Raw genomic sequence first — 17,158 nt, forward strand, 5'->3', positions numbered from 1 at the left:
ATACTTTGGTTTGAAATGGAGGATTTTGCGCTTTGGGAATTGAGTGCCATGTTCGAGTTAGTATTGCTGGGCTCGCAAAGTTCTAGCATTTTATTCACGGGCAATTAATTGCAACGCAAACTAGAAAATTTTTAAGCATATGTTAACACAGGTGAATGAAATGTTTATTAAGCACTTGTTAGGTCTAGCTGAGCTATTAGCAAAGTTATTATTTGAATTAAAAAGCTTGGCATGCGCTTTAGTATTAATTATTTTCTTATCCATTAAAAATACGTCCGCACAGTACTATTAGTCACAGTTTAATGATTAAATCTGATGATAATGAAATTGAATCATTGGATAATTAAAATTATGAAGAAAGAAGCAATGCCAATATGAGGGCTGCTTCACAAAAGGGGGAAAAGGAAAAATACATATATTTATTACCTTTGTGCGAATAATGCTATTTCAACCAATTCACCATACAAAGGCACGCCATTAATACACATTTTATAATTCTTTTTCTTTCTATTTCCATTCATTATATCTACATTCATACATGAATGTACTCAGCAATTAATAAAATAATGAGTTTTTAAAAATGTATTTCAAAGTAGGTGACACTTTGCACGTTTGATACTTGAACATCGAACTGTCGCAGAAATCGCTTCGTCGAAGACCTCGTGCAAACCTTCCTGGAATGAAAGTGAATACATTTATTCATATTAGTAGAAAAAACTTGTTACTGCATCCCGAAATCAGAACTGTACAGTGAATGTAGGTAGGTATCAGTGGCCACTTCGAAGAGCCTAATTAGCCCTATGAACCGCCATTTTGATGCATAAAGCTCCTAAAGTCGTAACTGACAGAGCCATTGACAGACCTCTAGAATCACCAGTAGCTCCGCTGGGAGGACTTTACAACTTGGTTAAATTGTGTGTATCCAAAAATACCGCCGTCCCATGTCATAACATCACAATCTGTTCACCTTTAAGGCCAAGAAAGGTCACCCAATGCAAGTGAAGTTTTTTGAAAATTTTTAAAACGATAAGTTTGCATAACGAGGAATTTATAGAAAACAAGCGATTCGGAGGTCAAACAATAAGCAAACTTATTAGTAAGGAGAACAGGGAAGTCTAAATAGATTTTAAAATCACGAGAGGAAAGTTATACCAGCCACAGCCACCGAGTTGCGAGTTGTAGGTTCGTGGGCATGTTGCGGTTGGTCACTCAAATTTCAGTAATGGTTACAAGGGTATACAGCAAAAATGATATTTTTGAGCGAAGCTTTAAGCTGACAGAGAAGTCGCACTGTGTGTGGCGTGTTAGGAACTCCAGTAAGGTAAAGCAATAACAACAATCACCCACACCCAATCTTTACTCTTCATTTTTCAGGATTAAGATCTTATTAAAATCGATTCACTGTCTGTCACACGCACTTCTCTCCAAAACAGCTAAACCGATCCGAACGAAATTTGGTGGATAGGAACTATAATACTCTACTATACCAATACTAATCTAGTTCTCCCCAGCCCTTTTTTTTATCCGTTGTAGGTCTTCACATTCACTAATAATATTAAACTCCGAGTGTGAAGTGTATGAGGTTGACTATTATCAACACAGTGCTTTCCATCAAATGATTTATTTAAAATGCTTCCTAAAAAATAAAGTGCAATGGAATTTACAACAAAGTACACCCGGAACTGTCATGCACTCATCGCTCCTCACATAGGGAAACACAAAACCTTTTATACCGAAAGCCTCAAATTTCCGGTTTCCAGACTTGTTTTAACTTGAATTTGCTAGCTAAGTTTCATGGTCCAACCAGGTAGCTCGTCTGATGCCCATATTAAAGACACAGAAGATAAGCGATCAATTACAAGTTCTTTTGTGATACGGTACTGAAATTATTATTATTTTAGGCAACTTTTTCTTCCCTGACCAGCGCGATAATAAATTCTACATATTACTCTGGACTTCTCGAGATTTGTTTCGGCACCAGAGCTCAAAAGCATCCGGTTCACAATAGTCACAACGGCAACAAGAGCCTTTAGTTCCTTGCGCCTACCGATCCGCTTCTAAGTCCCTTACTCGTTCGAGGCCCCAGCGAAGACTTGACTTTCCCTAGAGAAAAGGATATTTTTGATGATCATCAATATTTTCCGGCGAGCTGTTCAAAATATCTCCGGGCCGTGTTGAGTTTGGGCGGTTGAAGATTCATCAGAATCGATGTCAGCACACCTCTTCTTCCACCATCATTCAGAAAACAGCACCTACTGACCGCAATGTGATCGATCTTATTGAATATACAGTTAAAGCTGATACTCAACTGACTTTATGGCAGGCTCTGTGCTCAAACAGGAAGTCCGTAATGACAAAGTGATGAAGGCTGCAAAAAGCTCCATCACATACCCAAGCATTTGTTGTTTGATCCCAGCTTGGCACTTAGCTCACCCATCCTGATCGCAATGTTACCTTTAGGGAAGCTTCCCTGAACCGCATTGAATTGCCGCAGAAAGTCTCCATTATAATAATAATAATAATCGTTGGCGCAACAATCCATATTGGATCAGGGCCTTGAAGTGTGTTAGAGCACTTCATTCAAGACCGTTACGGTACACTACAGTATACTGTAGGAGGCAATGTGGTCAGCATTGCGCTCGCCCGAGATTATTAGCCTGATTTGACACAGGTACTCATTCTCAGCTGACTCGACTGGTATCCGACATACAGCCACAATAACAAATCTCCCTGCCACCAGTGAGATCTGAACCGCCGCCTTCTGCTACGACAGCCCAGTGCTCTTACCACTTGAGTCATCCGGACACGTCTCCATTAGTGAGATTTAACAATCAATATTGTGTCTGACACCGATTCCTAAGATATAATAGCGAGCCTTACGAAAGCAGTAAGCGTTAATCTGACAAAAAAATGTATGTTTACTTCCGGCAGGCTTACTGAAGTAACAAATATATATACAGTGCTACAAAGGGGAGAGGAGTTCTATTCAGATGCAAACCATCTTACTTCACTTAACCCCAAAAGGTGCAGCATATAGCGTGGAATGTTTGTTCAAGTTGGAGCAAGCACGCATTGTGAGAATCTCGGTACTATCGTGAAGCAGCATTCCCCATTCCAGAATCCTATACGATTGAATTCTGGAATGGGGAACCAAGTAGAAGGTCGTACCCAAAGACTAGTGAACTAGTGGAAACCATGACAATAGTATGTAGGTCAAGCGGACTGAAATAGTCATCGAGTACTATGTATCATAGATAATGCATTGGATCAGGGTGGTGGATGGGGGTAGGGTGAAGGCGGTGACGTATACAGTGATACTTGCGTTAGGGATGCTTTCCGCTGTTGTCAGTGAGATTAGAAAATATGCGAAAAAGTGCCAAAAAGTTAAAAACAGTGTGTAGCATCTTCATAAATTCAGTCAAAATTCATCGGACGCTTTTCATCACAAAGACAGAGATACCAAAATTTCTCATCCTATGACTGAAGAGGCAAGCTCTTCAGTTCGCTAGCTACTGCAATGAGTGGAATCAACTTCAAGTATTTGTTAGTTACTGACTGCAGATGGCAAAGGCGACTATCAGCGCTGTGATCCGCAAGCAGATCATGCTGTTGGTATCGCAGATAAATGTGCAGCACTCTAAGTGCTCCTCAACTAATCTACTGGTCTTCCTCCGGGAAGAAAACATCGGCGTCGCAATAATACAGGAGCTCTGGATTAGAGTATGGAGAATGTCTGACATGAGATCTTTCTCAGATCACAGGTATATACTTTATACTTTTCAGTTTAAATTTCGTTGTAGAGACCCCCAACCCTAACGGAGACTCCTGGGAGATCCACTGAAAGAGGTTAGGTCAAGCTATCAAGCGCATACTCTCTCGTATTCGAAGTGGTACTATTGGCATGGGAGATGAACTGGTGTCAAAGATCGGTGCTCAGGAAAAGGCATTCGAAACCGCGTTCAAAGTTTCATGCAATACAATACAGCAAGAGGACATTGCCCCCTGGTGGAATGAAGATCTGTCCATCCTCAAGAAAGTGAGAAGAGAGGTCTACAGGCATAAATACTGGTAGTCATACAAGGACTACATGAGGAAGAACAATCCGACCATGAAGATTGGCAGGAAGCTATTGTGACTGGAGTATTGTGGAAAGCATTAGAGAACCTGCGGGACTCAGTAAAAAGTTGGAAGGCTCCTGGACGGAATGTTCTGGCAAGACCCTGGAGCTGGTAGTTCAAACGCATTTCCCTACCAACGAGGAGGACTGTGAGTCAGGGCTTTGTTTGAAGGGTATGCAACCCTAGTCGTGCGAGATTATCAAATCGATAATAGACTCCCTCCCTCCCTTATTTTCACTAATGACGGAAGTCATTTCTATAGTGCAATCTAACGGAACTCTCGAAGACCGTTTTCGAAAGAAGACTGCATTTTTAAAATTATCAGCATTTTATATTTTAACCAAATTCAAACGTACTGAAAAGCCCGCATCATAGTGTGTGCACATCAAGAAACTTCAGTAAACCAGTTGCTCATTAAAATCTCAGAATGTCAAAATTAATTTCGAGCTTGAAAGGTCAAGGTGAAATATTATTCCGTGCATTGTTGCACAAATAATAAAACCCTGCTGAAACCTTTCAGGTGTCCCAAAAGGAAATATTCGTAAGAAGTGGACCGCCATCGCCCGACTGAATTCAGTTTCTTTGGAGTCAGTTTTAAATTTGGAGAATCAATTTAATGTGAGTTAACATCTTTTAACTTGAATTCCAACCTTAATTGATAATATACGACAGCTTTAGGATTTTGTTTCACTGTTATTAATTTTGCATGCTTCATTTGAAGAAAGATCTTCAGAATTATATGAAAGAGATTCCGCAGAATATCCCTTCTGCCCAATGTTCGAGTGCCGCTCAGTGCTAACTCGATATTTTGAGGAACTTTTGAACAAGTCGGGAAACCGGAAGCTGGAGGCTTCAGGTACGAAAGGTTTTGTGTATTTCTTAGTACGTAGCATATATCCATATATTATGTGAGAGTATCCACTTTCAGGTGATGTTAACATTCATAGTCTTCAATTTTCAAAGAAGAAACAACTTTAACGTATTATAACTTTGTTAGTAATAGTGCGATTTCCACAAAACTCGGCAAGATCATGCTCTATATTACAGCCTACATCACTACATGGTGCTAGGATGATCTTAAGAGGGGGTTCCAGCCAATTATAAAAAAAATATAATAATTTTCCAGGCAAGGCTCTACTCTTGGCAGTCCTTCGGCGAATTCAGTCGGTGTTCCGCTTTCGGCTGTTGGGGGCCAAGTCTACTCATGCTACCTAGCAGCCGCGGGCCTGAGATGGCGAAGGCTTACAAGCTGTGCCAAGTCAAGGAGAATTTAGCCCGCTTATAATATAGCCCAAACACGAGAGCTCCTGTGCCGACGCGTGCAAATGCATTCAAGATTACGGTGTGCACTGGCTCATAGGGGACCATGCCCCTAGGCTCGGCATACCCTACAACTCGCATTGCCGAAGCTGCGGAGAAGGAAAGGAAACCCTCTTGCCCTTTCTCTGCGATTGTCCAGCTATGGCTAGAGTCAGGCAGCTGACACTGGGTAAATCATTCTTTGGGTACCTCAGAGAGATTTCATCGAAACGGCATCAAAACGTCGCACCAAAGCATTAATTGGGCTCCTTGGTGCGGCCACTGATACCTATTTACCTACTCCATACTATTATTGACTTTATTTGAACAGATATCGGATATATATATATATATAGTGGCAGCCTCCTGATTTTTTTCGGATTTTTCGGTTGGGTAGATTCTGAGAATGGCCCCCTTAAAGAAATGATCACTTTCAACCCTCCGCATGCCTCACCTTTCCACCAAATATCAAAGCTGAGGCCGGCTTCGAAAAGTACTAACCGAGACCTTTAATTTGATGCCCGTATCCAAATTGCCATCAAATACTTGGGGGGCTATAAGCAACACGTGCAGTATGTTTATGACAAAGCGTCCGCTGCAAGTGTGGCCCGGGCAAGGATGATGCCTAACGCGGGAGGGCCACGACATGCTTCTAGGTTGCTTATAGCTAGGGTAGTGTGTTCGATCCTGCTCTATGCAGTTCCAGTTTGGGGAAAGGCATTGCAGGTTGCATTTAACGCTAACAAACTGAGTTCAGTCAACAGAAGAACAGCCCAAAGGGTGTGCTCAGCATTCAAGAGTGTCTCAGATGATGCAGCATTCGTAATCTCTGGAATGACGCCCATTGACATCTTCGCAGATGAGATGTCGAATATATATGTATAATGCGAAGTCTATCTCTCCTTTATCGCAGACGAAGAACGCCGAAAGGGAGAAATCTTTAAATAGATGGCAAGAGCGTTGGGAAAGCTCGGGAAAGGGGCGGTGGACACACAGGCTCATTCCTGCTATCAAGGAGTGGTTGGAGAGACGGCACAGTGAGATTAATTATAATCTTACTCAGTTTCTTACGGGGCATGGGGGATATCGCCAGTACCTCTTCCGGTTTAAAATAGATACCTCACCCGATTGTCCAAATTGCGATGGAGTCCCAGAGGACCCAGAGCATGTATTCTTCCAAGGTCTGTCCAAGGTTTGCGGAGGAAAGGAACAACCTAGAGGAGACTCTAGGAGAGGTGCTCGTACCAGAGAATGTGGTGCGAAGAATGTCAGCATATCAGAAAGACTGGAATGCGATCAACACCATGGTCGCATCTATCCAGAGCAAACTGCGAAAGGCAGAGGAGACTAGAAAAGCGCGGTTACGTACGCCGTGTAGAGACGAAAGGGGACCAAGCTAAAATCAGCTGACTCCGCCCCGTGATGTAATACCGTACGGTGGTTCCACGGGGGTGGTTTTAGTGGGTAAGAATCCCACACGCTGGCGTGTCCAGGCCGTGTCTTTTAAAGATTTCCACCTACTCAAAAAAAAAAAAAAGACAGACAGACAGTAAACCGATTTTAAAAACCTTAAAAAAAATACATTATTCAGGGGATCTGGAAATCCATTATGTAGCAACATGTCCAAGATTTGCATTAATTTCACTTTTCATATTTGTAAAATAGAAAATATGTTTTAATTAACCGGTGGAGACAGGTAATGGGGCTATATAGTTCGTTAATATTATTGCCGAAACGTAAGATATAGTTATTTAGTTATTTTCTAACGTGAGGTGTCTATTACCGAGGATAAAATTAGCTGCTTTAAACAGTTTCTCAGCATATAAACCTCCGGGTGCAGATGGCATAATGTGACATTGCACTCACGTGATTTTCACACCGAAAGCGTAAAGTAGGCATTTCCAACGGACTATACCACACATGCGCCTGACTCGGCATACCTTACAATTCGTATTATCGAAGTTACGGAGAAGAAGGAACAACTTTCAGGCCCTTCTTTGCGATTTCGCAGTTCTAACTAAAGCCAGGCTGCGGATGCTGGACTAACAATTTTTTGGGGGCCTTAACGAAATATTTGTTTGTAGTGTGGGGGATATGCTATCCTTCGTGGAATCAACAGGCTGGCTTTGAATATCTGAGGCAAGATTCTGCTCCCTTTGCCTTTCCCAGAGCAGACATAGTCTCCGTAAGTTGTGGCATCGAAACCAGGCACCACAGCACTAATCAGGCTATCTCCTTGCTATCTCTGCTAAAGCGGATCGTCCTACAACAACCGTAACCAAGTAGTTGATAAAGGCTCTAGAGGAAGCCAAAACACAACAAGTAAGATTGAATTGCTAGATGCACTATATTTCCGAGTTTTTTCTAGAAAAAAAAACCCTGCAAATATTTATTTAATCAATACCAATATGTTTTCAGCTTTTGGAAATTAATTTCAAAGCCATGAAACTCATTCGAAACATTCGATTCTTATTAATATGAGAGACAAAATGGGAAAATCGACGGATTTTTTTTCCATTTATAAGTAAATTAAGGTCTTCCTTATGCATGTTTGGGCATTGGTCAGCACGAGCTAAAGGAGCATATCTCTATTTCCCGGCATTAGTAGAACCAAAAGAAATAACTGAACTTACCTGAGATTTAGCAGAACATTCAACATATGTAAACGCCTTAACAGCCTTCGCGAAATTGATCCCTTCTTCCTTCGGAATGGTCATTTTATATTTCCGTCTGAGATCCGTTTTAGTTCCCACGAGAATGTAGGGAGTATTCGGGCAATAGTGCTTTATTTCCGGAATCCACTGCGTGAAGTTATAGAAAACAATAACACAAATTTTACAATACAAGCAAAATGGGGAACTCATGCCTTCTGTTTCACGTTGAACATCGATACCCGATCTTCTATGGAAAAGCAAATTGCGAACACATCCGTCCCTGTGTAGCCAATGGGTCGCAGTCGATCGTAGTCTTCTTGGCCTGGAGAACTAGACGTTAGTGGACGCGTGCACAAACAACGTCATTATTACCCGCGGTATCGTAGAGCTGCAATGAGTAGAACTTCCCTTTGGAGAACACTTCTATCGAGTGCGTGTCGTACACTGTGGGCTCATACTCGGCCGGGAAACTGTTGAAAGTATACGCCATTAATATGCTGGTTTTCCCAACCGCACCATCACCAACCACCACACATTTGACTTTGTTCTGCATTTTTTCTATAAAACTGGCAATTCACTTGTGCATCCTTTCTCACCGAACTCATAGCAAACTACCGCAAAATAATTGACTACCTTCGATTGATTACTTCACCATATAAGCTTTCCGCTGAGGCATTGATAAAATTCATTGTGTAAGTACACACGAGCATATCGCAATTTTTTTTATAAACATTACATTTCTAATTCAGAGCAATGTTAACACGCTTATCGCGAAATTATCCCTTCTTTTACATATAGATTTTTATTTTCTCTGGGGAACAACATGTCCAACCGATAAGAGTACCTTTTGTCGATAAGGGTGCGGCTACACATGTCGGTTCGCAAATAAATTCTTGTCTGAATCCAATGGGAGTTTCTACGACTTTGGACTAATGTGGGGTAACTAAGTGAAAGGAGCCCACTTTCTCAAATTCCAGACACCAAATCCGGTCTTCCCATGATTCATATGTGCAGTCTTGTGACTATTCCATTTTGCAAATAGTAAATGCTCTTTCGTCTAACTGCAGCTTAATGTATTTGAAAATCGAATGACTAATTGAAATCGCAAATGCCAAATTAGTCATCGACAAAGTTTCGAGCCTCTAGCCGACTTTATCTGCAATGCAAAGTGTCGTCGAAGAATCATTTCTAATCCAGCGCATGTTAGGCAATTAAAAATTTTTGTTTTCCACCAAGAACTCAAGTTTGCTCCTTTACATCCTTTTCCTGGAATACTTTGAATAAAAAATTTAATACACTTTAATACACCTAACCAAATGTACATTAGCAATGATCAAACCTCCATTGCTACCCTAATTACCCAAAGAATTGTCCTAACATTCAATCCAACCAAAAAAGAAGTCAGAAACCGGCAACTGAATGGTTCACGTATGAAGCACTTTGGGGTTTTCTTGTGTTATCAAAAGTGATCACGATACACGATTATACCATCAAGAACCGCCGCACAAATATCAGAGTTTTTTTCAAAATTTTGTATTCAGAGTTCTACATTCTAAAAAGAATGAGCTTCCTTATAGCCATACACGTTCAGTCCGCCCTGCCAACTAGGTCTGAACAATAACAATCCACACTGCTGGTCGGTGGTCAGAACGCAGCTAAAGTCCAAATTACAAAGGACACAGAATAGTCCAGCCATTAAAGCTTTCAACCTCCGAATTCTTTCAGTCGAGACCGATTGACATGAAATTTGCGATGGAAGTAGAGGATGGTATAAGAAACAAGCGCTCATAGATTTCGTCGTTATATAGGCTACGGAATCGTCCGTTCTCATGTAGGGGGCTAAAACTTCTTCGGAGGATTCTTCTCTCGAACACGGCTAAGAGTTCGCAATTCCTCTTGCTAAGAACCCAAGTTTCCGAGGAATACATGAGGACTGGCAAGATCATTGTCTTGTACAGTAAGAACTTTGACCCTATGGTGAGACGTTTCGAGCGGAACAGTTTTTGAAATAGGCTCTGTTGGAGCCACCAACCGTACGCGGATTTCATCATCGTAGCTGTTATAGGTTGTGATTTTCGACCCTGGATAGGAGAAATTATCAACGGTCTCAAAGTTGCAGTCTCCTATCTTTATTGTTCCCGTTTGACCAGTGCGGTTTGATGTTGTTTAATTGGTTTTTGTTGCTGACGTTGTCACCATATATTTCATCTTGCCTTCATTGATGTGCAGCCCAAGATCTCGCGCCGCCTGCTCGATCTGGATGAAGGCAGTTTGTACGTCTCGGGTCGTTCTTCCCATGATGTCGATATCATCAGCATAGGCCAGTAGTTGGGTGGACTTAAAGTGGATCGTACCCTTCGCATTTACCTCAGCATCACGGATCACTTTGCCAATGGCCAGGTTAAAAACGGATGATAGGGCATCCCCTGGTTGTAGACCGTTGTTGATGTCGAATGGTCTTGAGAATTATCTTGCTGCTTTTATCTGGCCTCGCACATTGTTCAGGGTCAATCTTATCAATTTCGTCGGGATACCGAATTCTCTAATGGCCGTGTAAAGTTTTACCCTAGCTATACTATCATAGGTGGCTTTAAAGTCGATGAAAAGATGGTGCAACCGATGTCCATATTCGCTTACCGCAGAGAGAAAATCTGATCTGTCGCTGATTTGCCTCAAGTAAAGCCGCTTTGATATGGGCCACTGATGTCCTGGATGTATGGAGCTATCCGGTGACAATATTTGTCCGCTCATCACAGTACTCATCGCTCCAATATGCCCATTCTGTCGGAAATCAGATTTCCCTCTTTGTCTCGGCGGGATGAGCATCGAGGTGTATAAGGTTTCATCCTGCAGACTTGTTGGTAAAACTTCCGCGCCTGGTGCGGTTGCTCCCTGTACTTTTCGAGTTCTCAGAAGCTTCCCTTTTCCGCTCGACGGAGTTCGTGATAAGGCTCTGCGCGTGCCCGCATTCTTTGAGAAGCTTACATTCATCATCAAACCAGCCGTTCCGACTCGTTTTGCGACTGGGGCCAAGTATGTTTGTGGTCGTATTTATGATAACGTTCTTCAGGCGATAGTGAAGATCATTTGTTTATGCTTCATCTCCACTGCAGTTATTGCGGCGTCCATTTCCCTCTTATAGGTGTTGCGGAGGGTTGTGTTGTGGATGACTTCAGTGTTAACTCTCACCTGATTGTCAGAGGAGATTCTGGGTGGTGTTGTTATTCGAGCTTGGAGCACCATGGCAAGGAGATAGTGCTCCGAGTCTATATTGGCCCCCCTATATACTCGGACATTCATCAAGGCTGAGAGGTGGCGGCGTTCGACCAATACATGGTCAATTTGGTTAAAAGTGGTCCCGTCAGGAGAGGCCCACGTATGTTTGTGGACCGCTTTCCGCGTAAACCAGGTATTTCCAACAACCATTTCGTGTGGCACTGCTAATTGGATAATCAGCAGGCCGTTATCATTTTTATGTTGATGTAAGCTATGGGAGCCAACGTATCGCCTGAATACGGGCTCGTCCCTACTTGGCTGTTAAAATCCCCAAGTATGATTTTAATATCATATCTGGGACAGACTTCGAGGGTTCGTTCTACTGCCTCGTAGAAGGTATCCTCCTCCGACTCTGCAGTCTCCTCTGTAGGGGCGTGAATGTTAATGAGGCTTATATTTCTAAACTTGCCTCGCAAGCAGAGTTCATAGCCGTTCGCTTATGTTTTCAAAGTCGATAACAGCAGGTTTCAGTTTTTGGCTGACTAAGAAACCTACTCCGAGCACATCGTTTACTGGATGGCCACTATAATATATGGTGTAGCGACTCTTCTCCAGGAAACCAGTCCCTGTCCAACACATCTCCTGTAACGCTGTTACATCAGCTCTATATTGGGACAGGATATCGACTAGCTGCTTGGTAGCTCTATCTCAAAATGCGCAAATCGTTATTCCGTTTTCGTTGTCGGGTTCGTCATTGTAAAATCCATCCAGTCCAAGGCTCCTGTTGTGACTTCGTAGCAAGTTGTTTTCCATGTAAGGTTGTTAGCCCTACCCAACCGCCAATTTGAAAAGCCGGTTGGTACAATTTGTTCCGTTTTTAGACACGGGGGACTCGCCTTCATCCTTCTTCGTCTGCAGCTTTTCGTTAAGAAAAAGCTCACAGCGGTCACCACGTGGAGGTGGGGATAGAGTTTGGTAGTAGAGCTGCTGGTGTTGGTTCAGCAGGCGTTTCCTAGGCCTTATGCTCCTTCGTGGGTATCAATCCACGTTTCGCCTTGGGACCTATACTACCCTTTGACTCTGTACCTAACCTCTTACTTAAGTAGAGTGCCTAGTTTCAGAAAAAAGTGTCCGAAATAACGGTGGCTTGATACGCTGAATGGGGATTTAAAAGCCTGGTGACTGCAACCAGATCAAGCATTTGACAGAAAAAAACGAAAAACGACGAGCCAACCCCGCTTGTGAACGGGACAAAGGCTAAAGAAAAAAGAAGATTTCTTCCAGATCGAAGCTTTAGAGTGAACATCGAGAATCCTCTCTCCAACGAACGGGCCATAGAAACAGGAGTACCATAAGGATCAGCCCTCTCACCACTACTATACACAATATATACGGTCTAAATACCAAACAACTTCTTGCAGGATTATCCTTATTCACAGATGGCACACCTCCGGACAAATTCACTTCATCACAGACAATCTTCAGAGAGCAACAAATACGCTTGTCAAGTATTTTAATAAATGGAAAATTAAAATCAATGAGGAGAACACCTAGGCAATCTCAATAATCCTGAGAAAAGAGCAGACACCAACGAACATGTGAATAAGAAACGAAAAAAATCGGATGGAAACGAAACGAGCAAATATTTACGACTAATGTTTAACAACCGAATGAACTGGAGACCACACATCGAGTTAAAAGGAAAAGCTGCTTAAACGCGATAAATTCTCTATATATGATAAATAAATAATTATTAAAATAAAAGATTACTGACAATTTACTTTTGATTTGTTCTTTGTTGCTTCAAATTCAATTTTAGATGTTATTTATGCAATTTGGGTGTTATTTCCAATAATATCCGCTTTAAGCCAATGCATACACAGTTGTAGTGCCTTAAGACCGGCACTGGAATGAGGGGACTTTACCACAACCAAACGGTCGAGATTACGTGCATAAATTTCGTCGGTTTATAGGCTATGGTATCGCCCAGGCTTCTGTAGAGGACCAAAAATTGTTCGAAGGATTCTCCTCTCGAACCCAAGTCCCCGAGGAATACATCCTATAAAGATCGGCAAGATCATTGTCTTATACAATAAGAGCTTGGACCAGGGCTGTAGAGCGAAAGTTCGGTCTTGAAAATTATCCGGATCTGGGATAAAAATTATGCGGCCCCCCTATTATCCGTGGTTTCTATACTAGGTCAGTAGTTGGGATTGGATGGAAGGGGCTGGTGTCTCTAGTATTTACAATAGCATTCAGGATCCCTTTTGCCAAGTCCAAGTTAAAATGCATGCATGGTAAGGCATCCCCGTGTCTTAGATGGTTGTTGATTAAGAATGGTCTTAAGAGTGATCCTTCTGCTTTTGTCTGGACTTGCACATTGTCAAGTCGATTTGGTTGGTCTCATGGTCCTGTACAGTTTTACCCCGACTATACTATCATAGACGGCGTTGAATTCGATGAAAAGACGGTGCAACTGATGGTCATATTCTAAAGGTTTTTCCATCACCATCATAGAGAGAAAATCTGTTCTGTCGCTGATTTGCCTAGAGTGCGGCTTCTTCGATATGGGATTGTCCGGCCTAGGAGAATATCTTATAGATGGTACTCAGCAATGTGACACCTCTTCTTATACATGGGACGGATAACGCCTCTTTGCCAGTCGTCAGGCATTGATTCGCTATTCCAAACCTTGAACACCCCAGCAAACCTAGAATTGCAGCTGATGCTCAAAAATTCGCTAGAAAACGCAAAGTCGGATTTGTCGTGAGTAACATGTGTTTCTCGCAGTTGCATTAATTTCATCGGCGTTTTATTGTAATTGATTATGAGATGAGTGAAACTATGACAATTACAACAGGCAATCGAAGGAGATAAAAAGTGATTAGAAGCATGGTGTAGCAATGCCAAATATAGTATCTAAGGCAGTAAAGTCGATTTACTGATACAGGGAAAAATGTGTTACTAACGCCTTGCTTGAGTGAATTTCACAAAAAACTCAAACGAAAGTTGTGTGATGGCGTGGTCATTGACTCCTAAATCAAGCGGCAAAATTGTTCTCAATGTGAACAGATACAAAAAGGACTGGGGAGCAATAGATCTCTCGAATGTCAATTATTCTCGTTAATTATAACGTCAGCATCTCGTTTGACTTAAGATGCAGTAAATTCGGGTTGAACTGCTGTAACTTTGATACTAATAACTGTCTTTCCACGAAAGTTGTACTATTATGCGCGATGTCCTCAGGCTTTTCAGTCAATTTTAAAAAGTTGGTAATATACTATTAGTAAGTTTATTTGAGCAGATATCGGAATGGGATATATTTTGAGGCTTAGATTTCATAAAAGTGCATCACCTTGATTTTTTTCAGATTTCTCAGTTGGGTAGTTTTCGAAAATGGGTCCTGTCTTACTTTAAGTATGTACATTTTGGTTCCTTACTCACACACCTTGCAATTTCTATCAAAACTAATATCAATTTCGGGAAGTACTTATCGGAGTCTTTCATTTGACACCCCAGATGACAATATACAGTGAACAAATTTTTACATCCTCCCTTTGCATGTATGGGGGAGCCGTCTATAAATTTATGTCATTCACTGTATGCATGGGATTTCATAGTTTCCATATGTCCACCAAACTTCGTTTGAATCAGTGTAGCCGTTTCGAAGAAAAACAGACAGACAGTGAATCGATTTTAATGAGGTTTGTTTGTTTTACCCGCTGATATTGCCCTGGACAGAGATTATTACTTAGTGGATTCTCGTTTGTGTTTCCCTATTGCGTCCGCATCTACTCGTAGGACCTTCGAACTCCTAAGCTCAACACCCTCTGCTACCAGGGTCCGACTGTCATTTAGTAATGGGAAAACTATTTTGCTGATCTGTCGCCAGCTACCTTAAACAGCCTGGCCTGAAAATATTGATGAACTTAGGCCGCCATCAAAAGTACTACTTTCTCTAGTGTAAGTCATGTGCCGATAGATCACTCAGCGAATCAATGGTTAAAGCCCGCCATCCCCAATCAGTTCGATCTGCCAGTGACGCCATAAGAGCCATTGTATTGTTGAAATATTAGTGAAATATGAAGGTAGCGTCTCTAAAACTGGACCAGACGTTGCTGTAGCATTTCACCACATTCAGTGCTGTTCATTCTTAATGGCATGAAAACAAGTTGAATAGTACCTAACGAAAAGGACGCGCCCCATACCATTCAATTACCCACATCAAAGTTTTGTTTTGGGAAGAATCTTGGTTCTTCTCTCAAGTCACGCCAGTAACAATTAAAGCCATCCGAGCTGTCAACATTAAATTTCTTTTCGTCGTTGAACACTACCTCTCGCGAAATATCCTTTCTTTTAATGTGCGAAACCTTGATCCATTTGCAGTTCATGTTATTGCGGGTAAACTCGCGACAACGCACATTATCTTCAAACTTTAACCTACATCGGTCCCTCAAAAAATTTATCAAATTGGTTCTTGTGTACGCGGACGTACACACAGCGATTTATTACTGATGTAGAATATAGCTTGGTGAAAAGTAATGCATATATTATTTCTTTTGTGTTTTCTGAAATGTTTATTTACCAAATTTTGACCGAATTTTAAAGTGATGTTCAGGCCGAGTATATTTCGCATACTTTTCACAAGGTGTTTCATAGGCGGTCAAAGGGTAGTATAGGAACCAGGGCGAAACGTGGATTGGGATGTACTACTAAACCCTATCTGCACCTCCTCGTGGTGACCGCTGGAACCTCCTTTTTAACGAAAAGCTGCAGACGGAGAAGGATGAAACCGGAACGAATTGTATCAACTGGTCCTCCAAGTTGGGTAGGGCTGACAACTCTACACGGAAAACAACTCGTTATGAAGTCACAAGAGGAACCCCAACACCGCCACTGGATTGACAACGCAACGGCGAACCCGGCAACCAAAACAGTATAACGGTTTGCGCATTTCTCAAGGATCGTGCGCTCCTTGTACAGAGAAGGAGCTGCCAAGCCGCTAGCCTATACCCTGTCCGAATATAGGGCTGATGTAACAGCGTTGTAGGAGATGCGTTCGACAGGGACCGCTTTCCCAGAGAAGAGCCACTACACCATATATTATAATGGCCATCCAGTAAATCATGTGCTTAGTCAGCCAAAAAATGAAACCTGCTGTTATTGGCTTTGAAAACATAAGCGAACGGCTATGCACTCTGCGTTTGTGAGGCAAATTTAGAAATATAAACCTCACTAATGTTCATACCCTTACAAAGGAGATTGCAGTCGGAGAAGGATACCTTCTACGAGGTAGTTGAGCGGACCCTCGAAGCCTGTACCAAATATGGTATCAAAATCATACTTAGGGACTTCAACTGCCAAGTAGGGACGAAACCCGTATTCACATAATACATTTGCTCCCATAGCTTACATAAGGATGCCAATGATAACGGACTGCGGACTATTCAATTAGCAATGTCAACCGAAATGGTTGTTGGAAGTTCCTGGTTTACGCGGAAAGCTGTCCACAAACAAACGTGGGCTTCTCTAGACGGGACCACTTTCAACCAAATTGACCCAGTGTTGATTGAACGCCGCCACCTTTCAGCCTTGATGTATATCAGAACATATAGGGGGCCCAATATAGACTCATTGGCATGGAGCCCCGGACTCGAATAAAAATACCACCCCCTTCGACAATCAGGTGAGAGTGAATACTGAAGCGTATAAGGGGGAAATGAATGCCACAATAACTGCAGTTAACAGATGTTCTGGAGATGAAACATCAACAAATGATCTTTATAACCACCTGAAAAGCGTTGTCATTGATAGGGTCACAAACATATTTGGCTCAAGTCGCAAAAAAATTCGAAACGGCTGGTTCGACGT

General features: G+C 42.0%; 1 protein-coding gene across 1 annotated transcript; it reads right to left on the reverse strand.

The window, feature by feature from the left end:
• Positions 1–500: 500 nt before the first annotated feature.
• Positions 501–8,817, reverse strand: LOC119654476 (rho-related protein racB-like). Its single transcript, XM_038059894.1, has 4 exons — positions 8,444–8,817; positions 8,284–8,393; positions 8,051–8,218; positions 501–674 (listed from the first exon to the last, which is right to left on the reverse strand). The coding sequence occupies exons 1-4, from the start codon at positions 8,622–8,624 to the stop codon at positions 588–590; spliced, it is 546 nt and encodes a 181-aa protein (XP_037915822.1). The 5' UTR covers positions 8,625–8,817; the 3' UTR covers positions 501–587.
• Between the last annotated feature and the right edge of the window lie 8,341 nt (positions 8,818–17,158).

Source organism: Hermetia illucens, chromosome 4 (genome assembly GCF_905115235.1).
Source record: "Hermetia illucens chromosome 4, iHerIll2.2.curated.20191125, whole genome shotgun sequence".
NCBI lineage: Eukaryota > Metazoa > Arthropoda > Insecta > Diptera > Stratiomyidae > Hermetia > Hermetia illucens.

Excerpts from the sequence above, each read along its gene's own strand:
- LOC119654476 (XM_038059894.1), bottom strand. The coding sequence starts at position 8,624 with ATGCAGAACAAAGTCAAATGTGTGGTGGTTGGTGATGGTGCGGTTGGG. Across the intron at positions 8,219-8,283 it reads TGTTCAACGTGAAACAGAAG|TGGATTCCGGAAATAAAGCA; the intron begins GCATGAGTTCCC and ends AACTTCACGCAG. Across the intron at positions 675-8,050 it reads AATGTTCTGCTAAATCTCAG|GAAGGTTTGCACGAGGTCTT; the intron begins GTAAGTTCAGTT and ends CTTTCATTCCAG.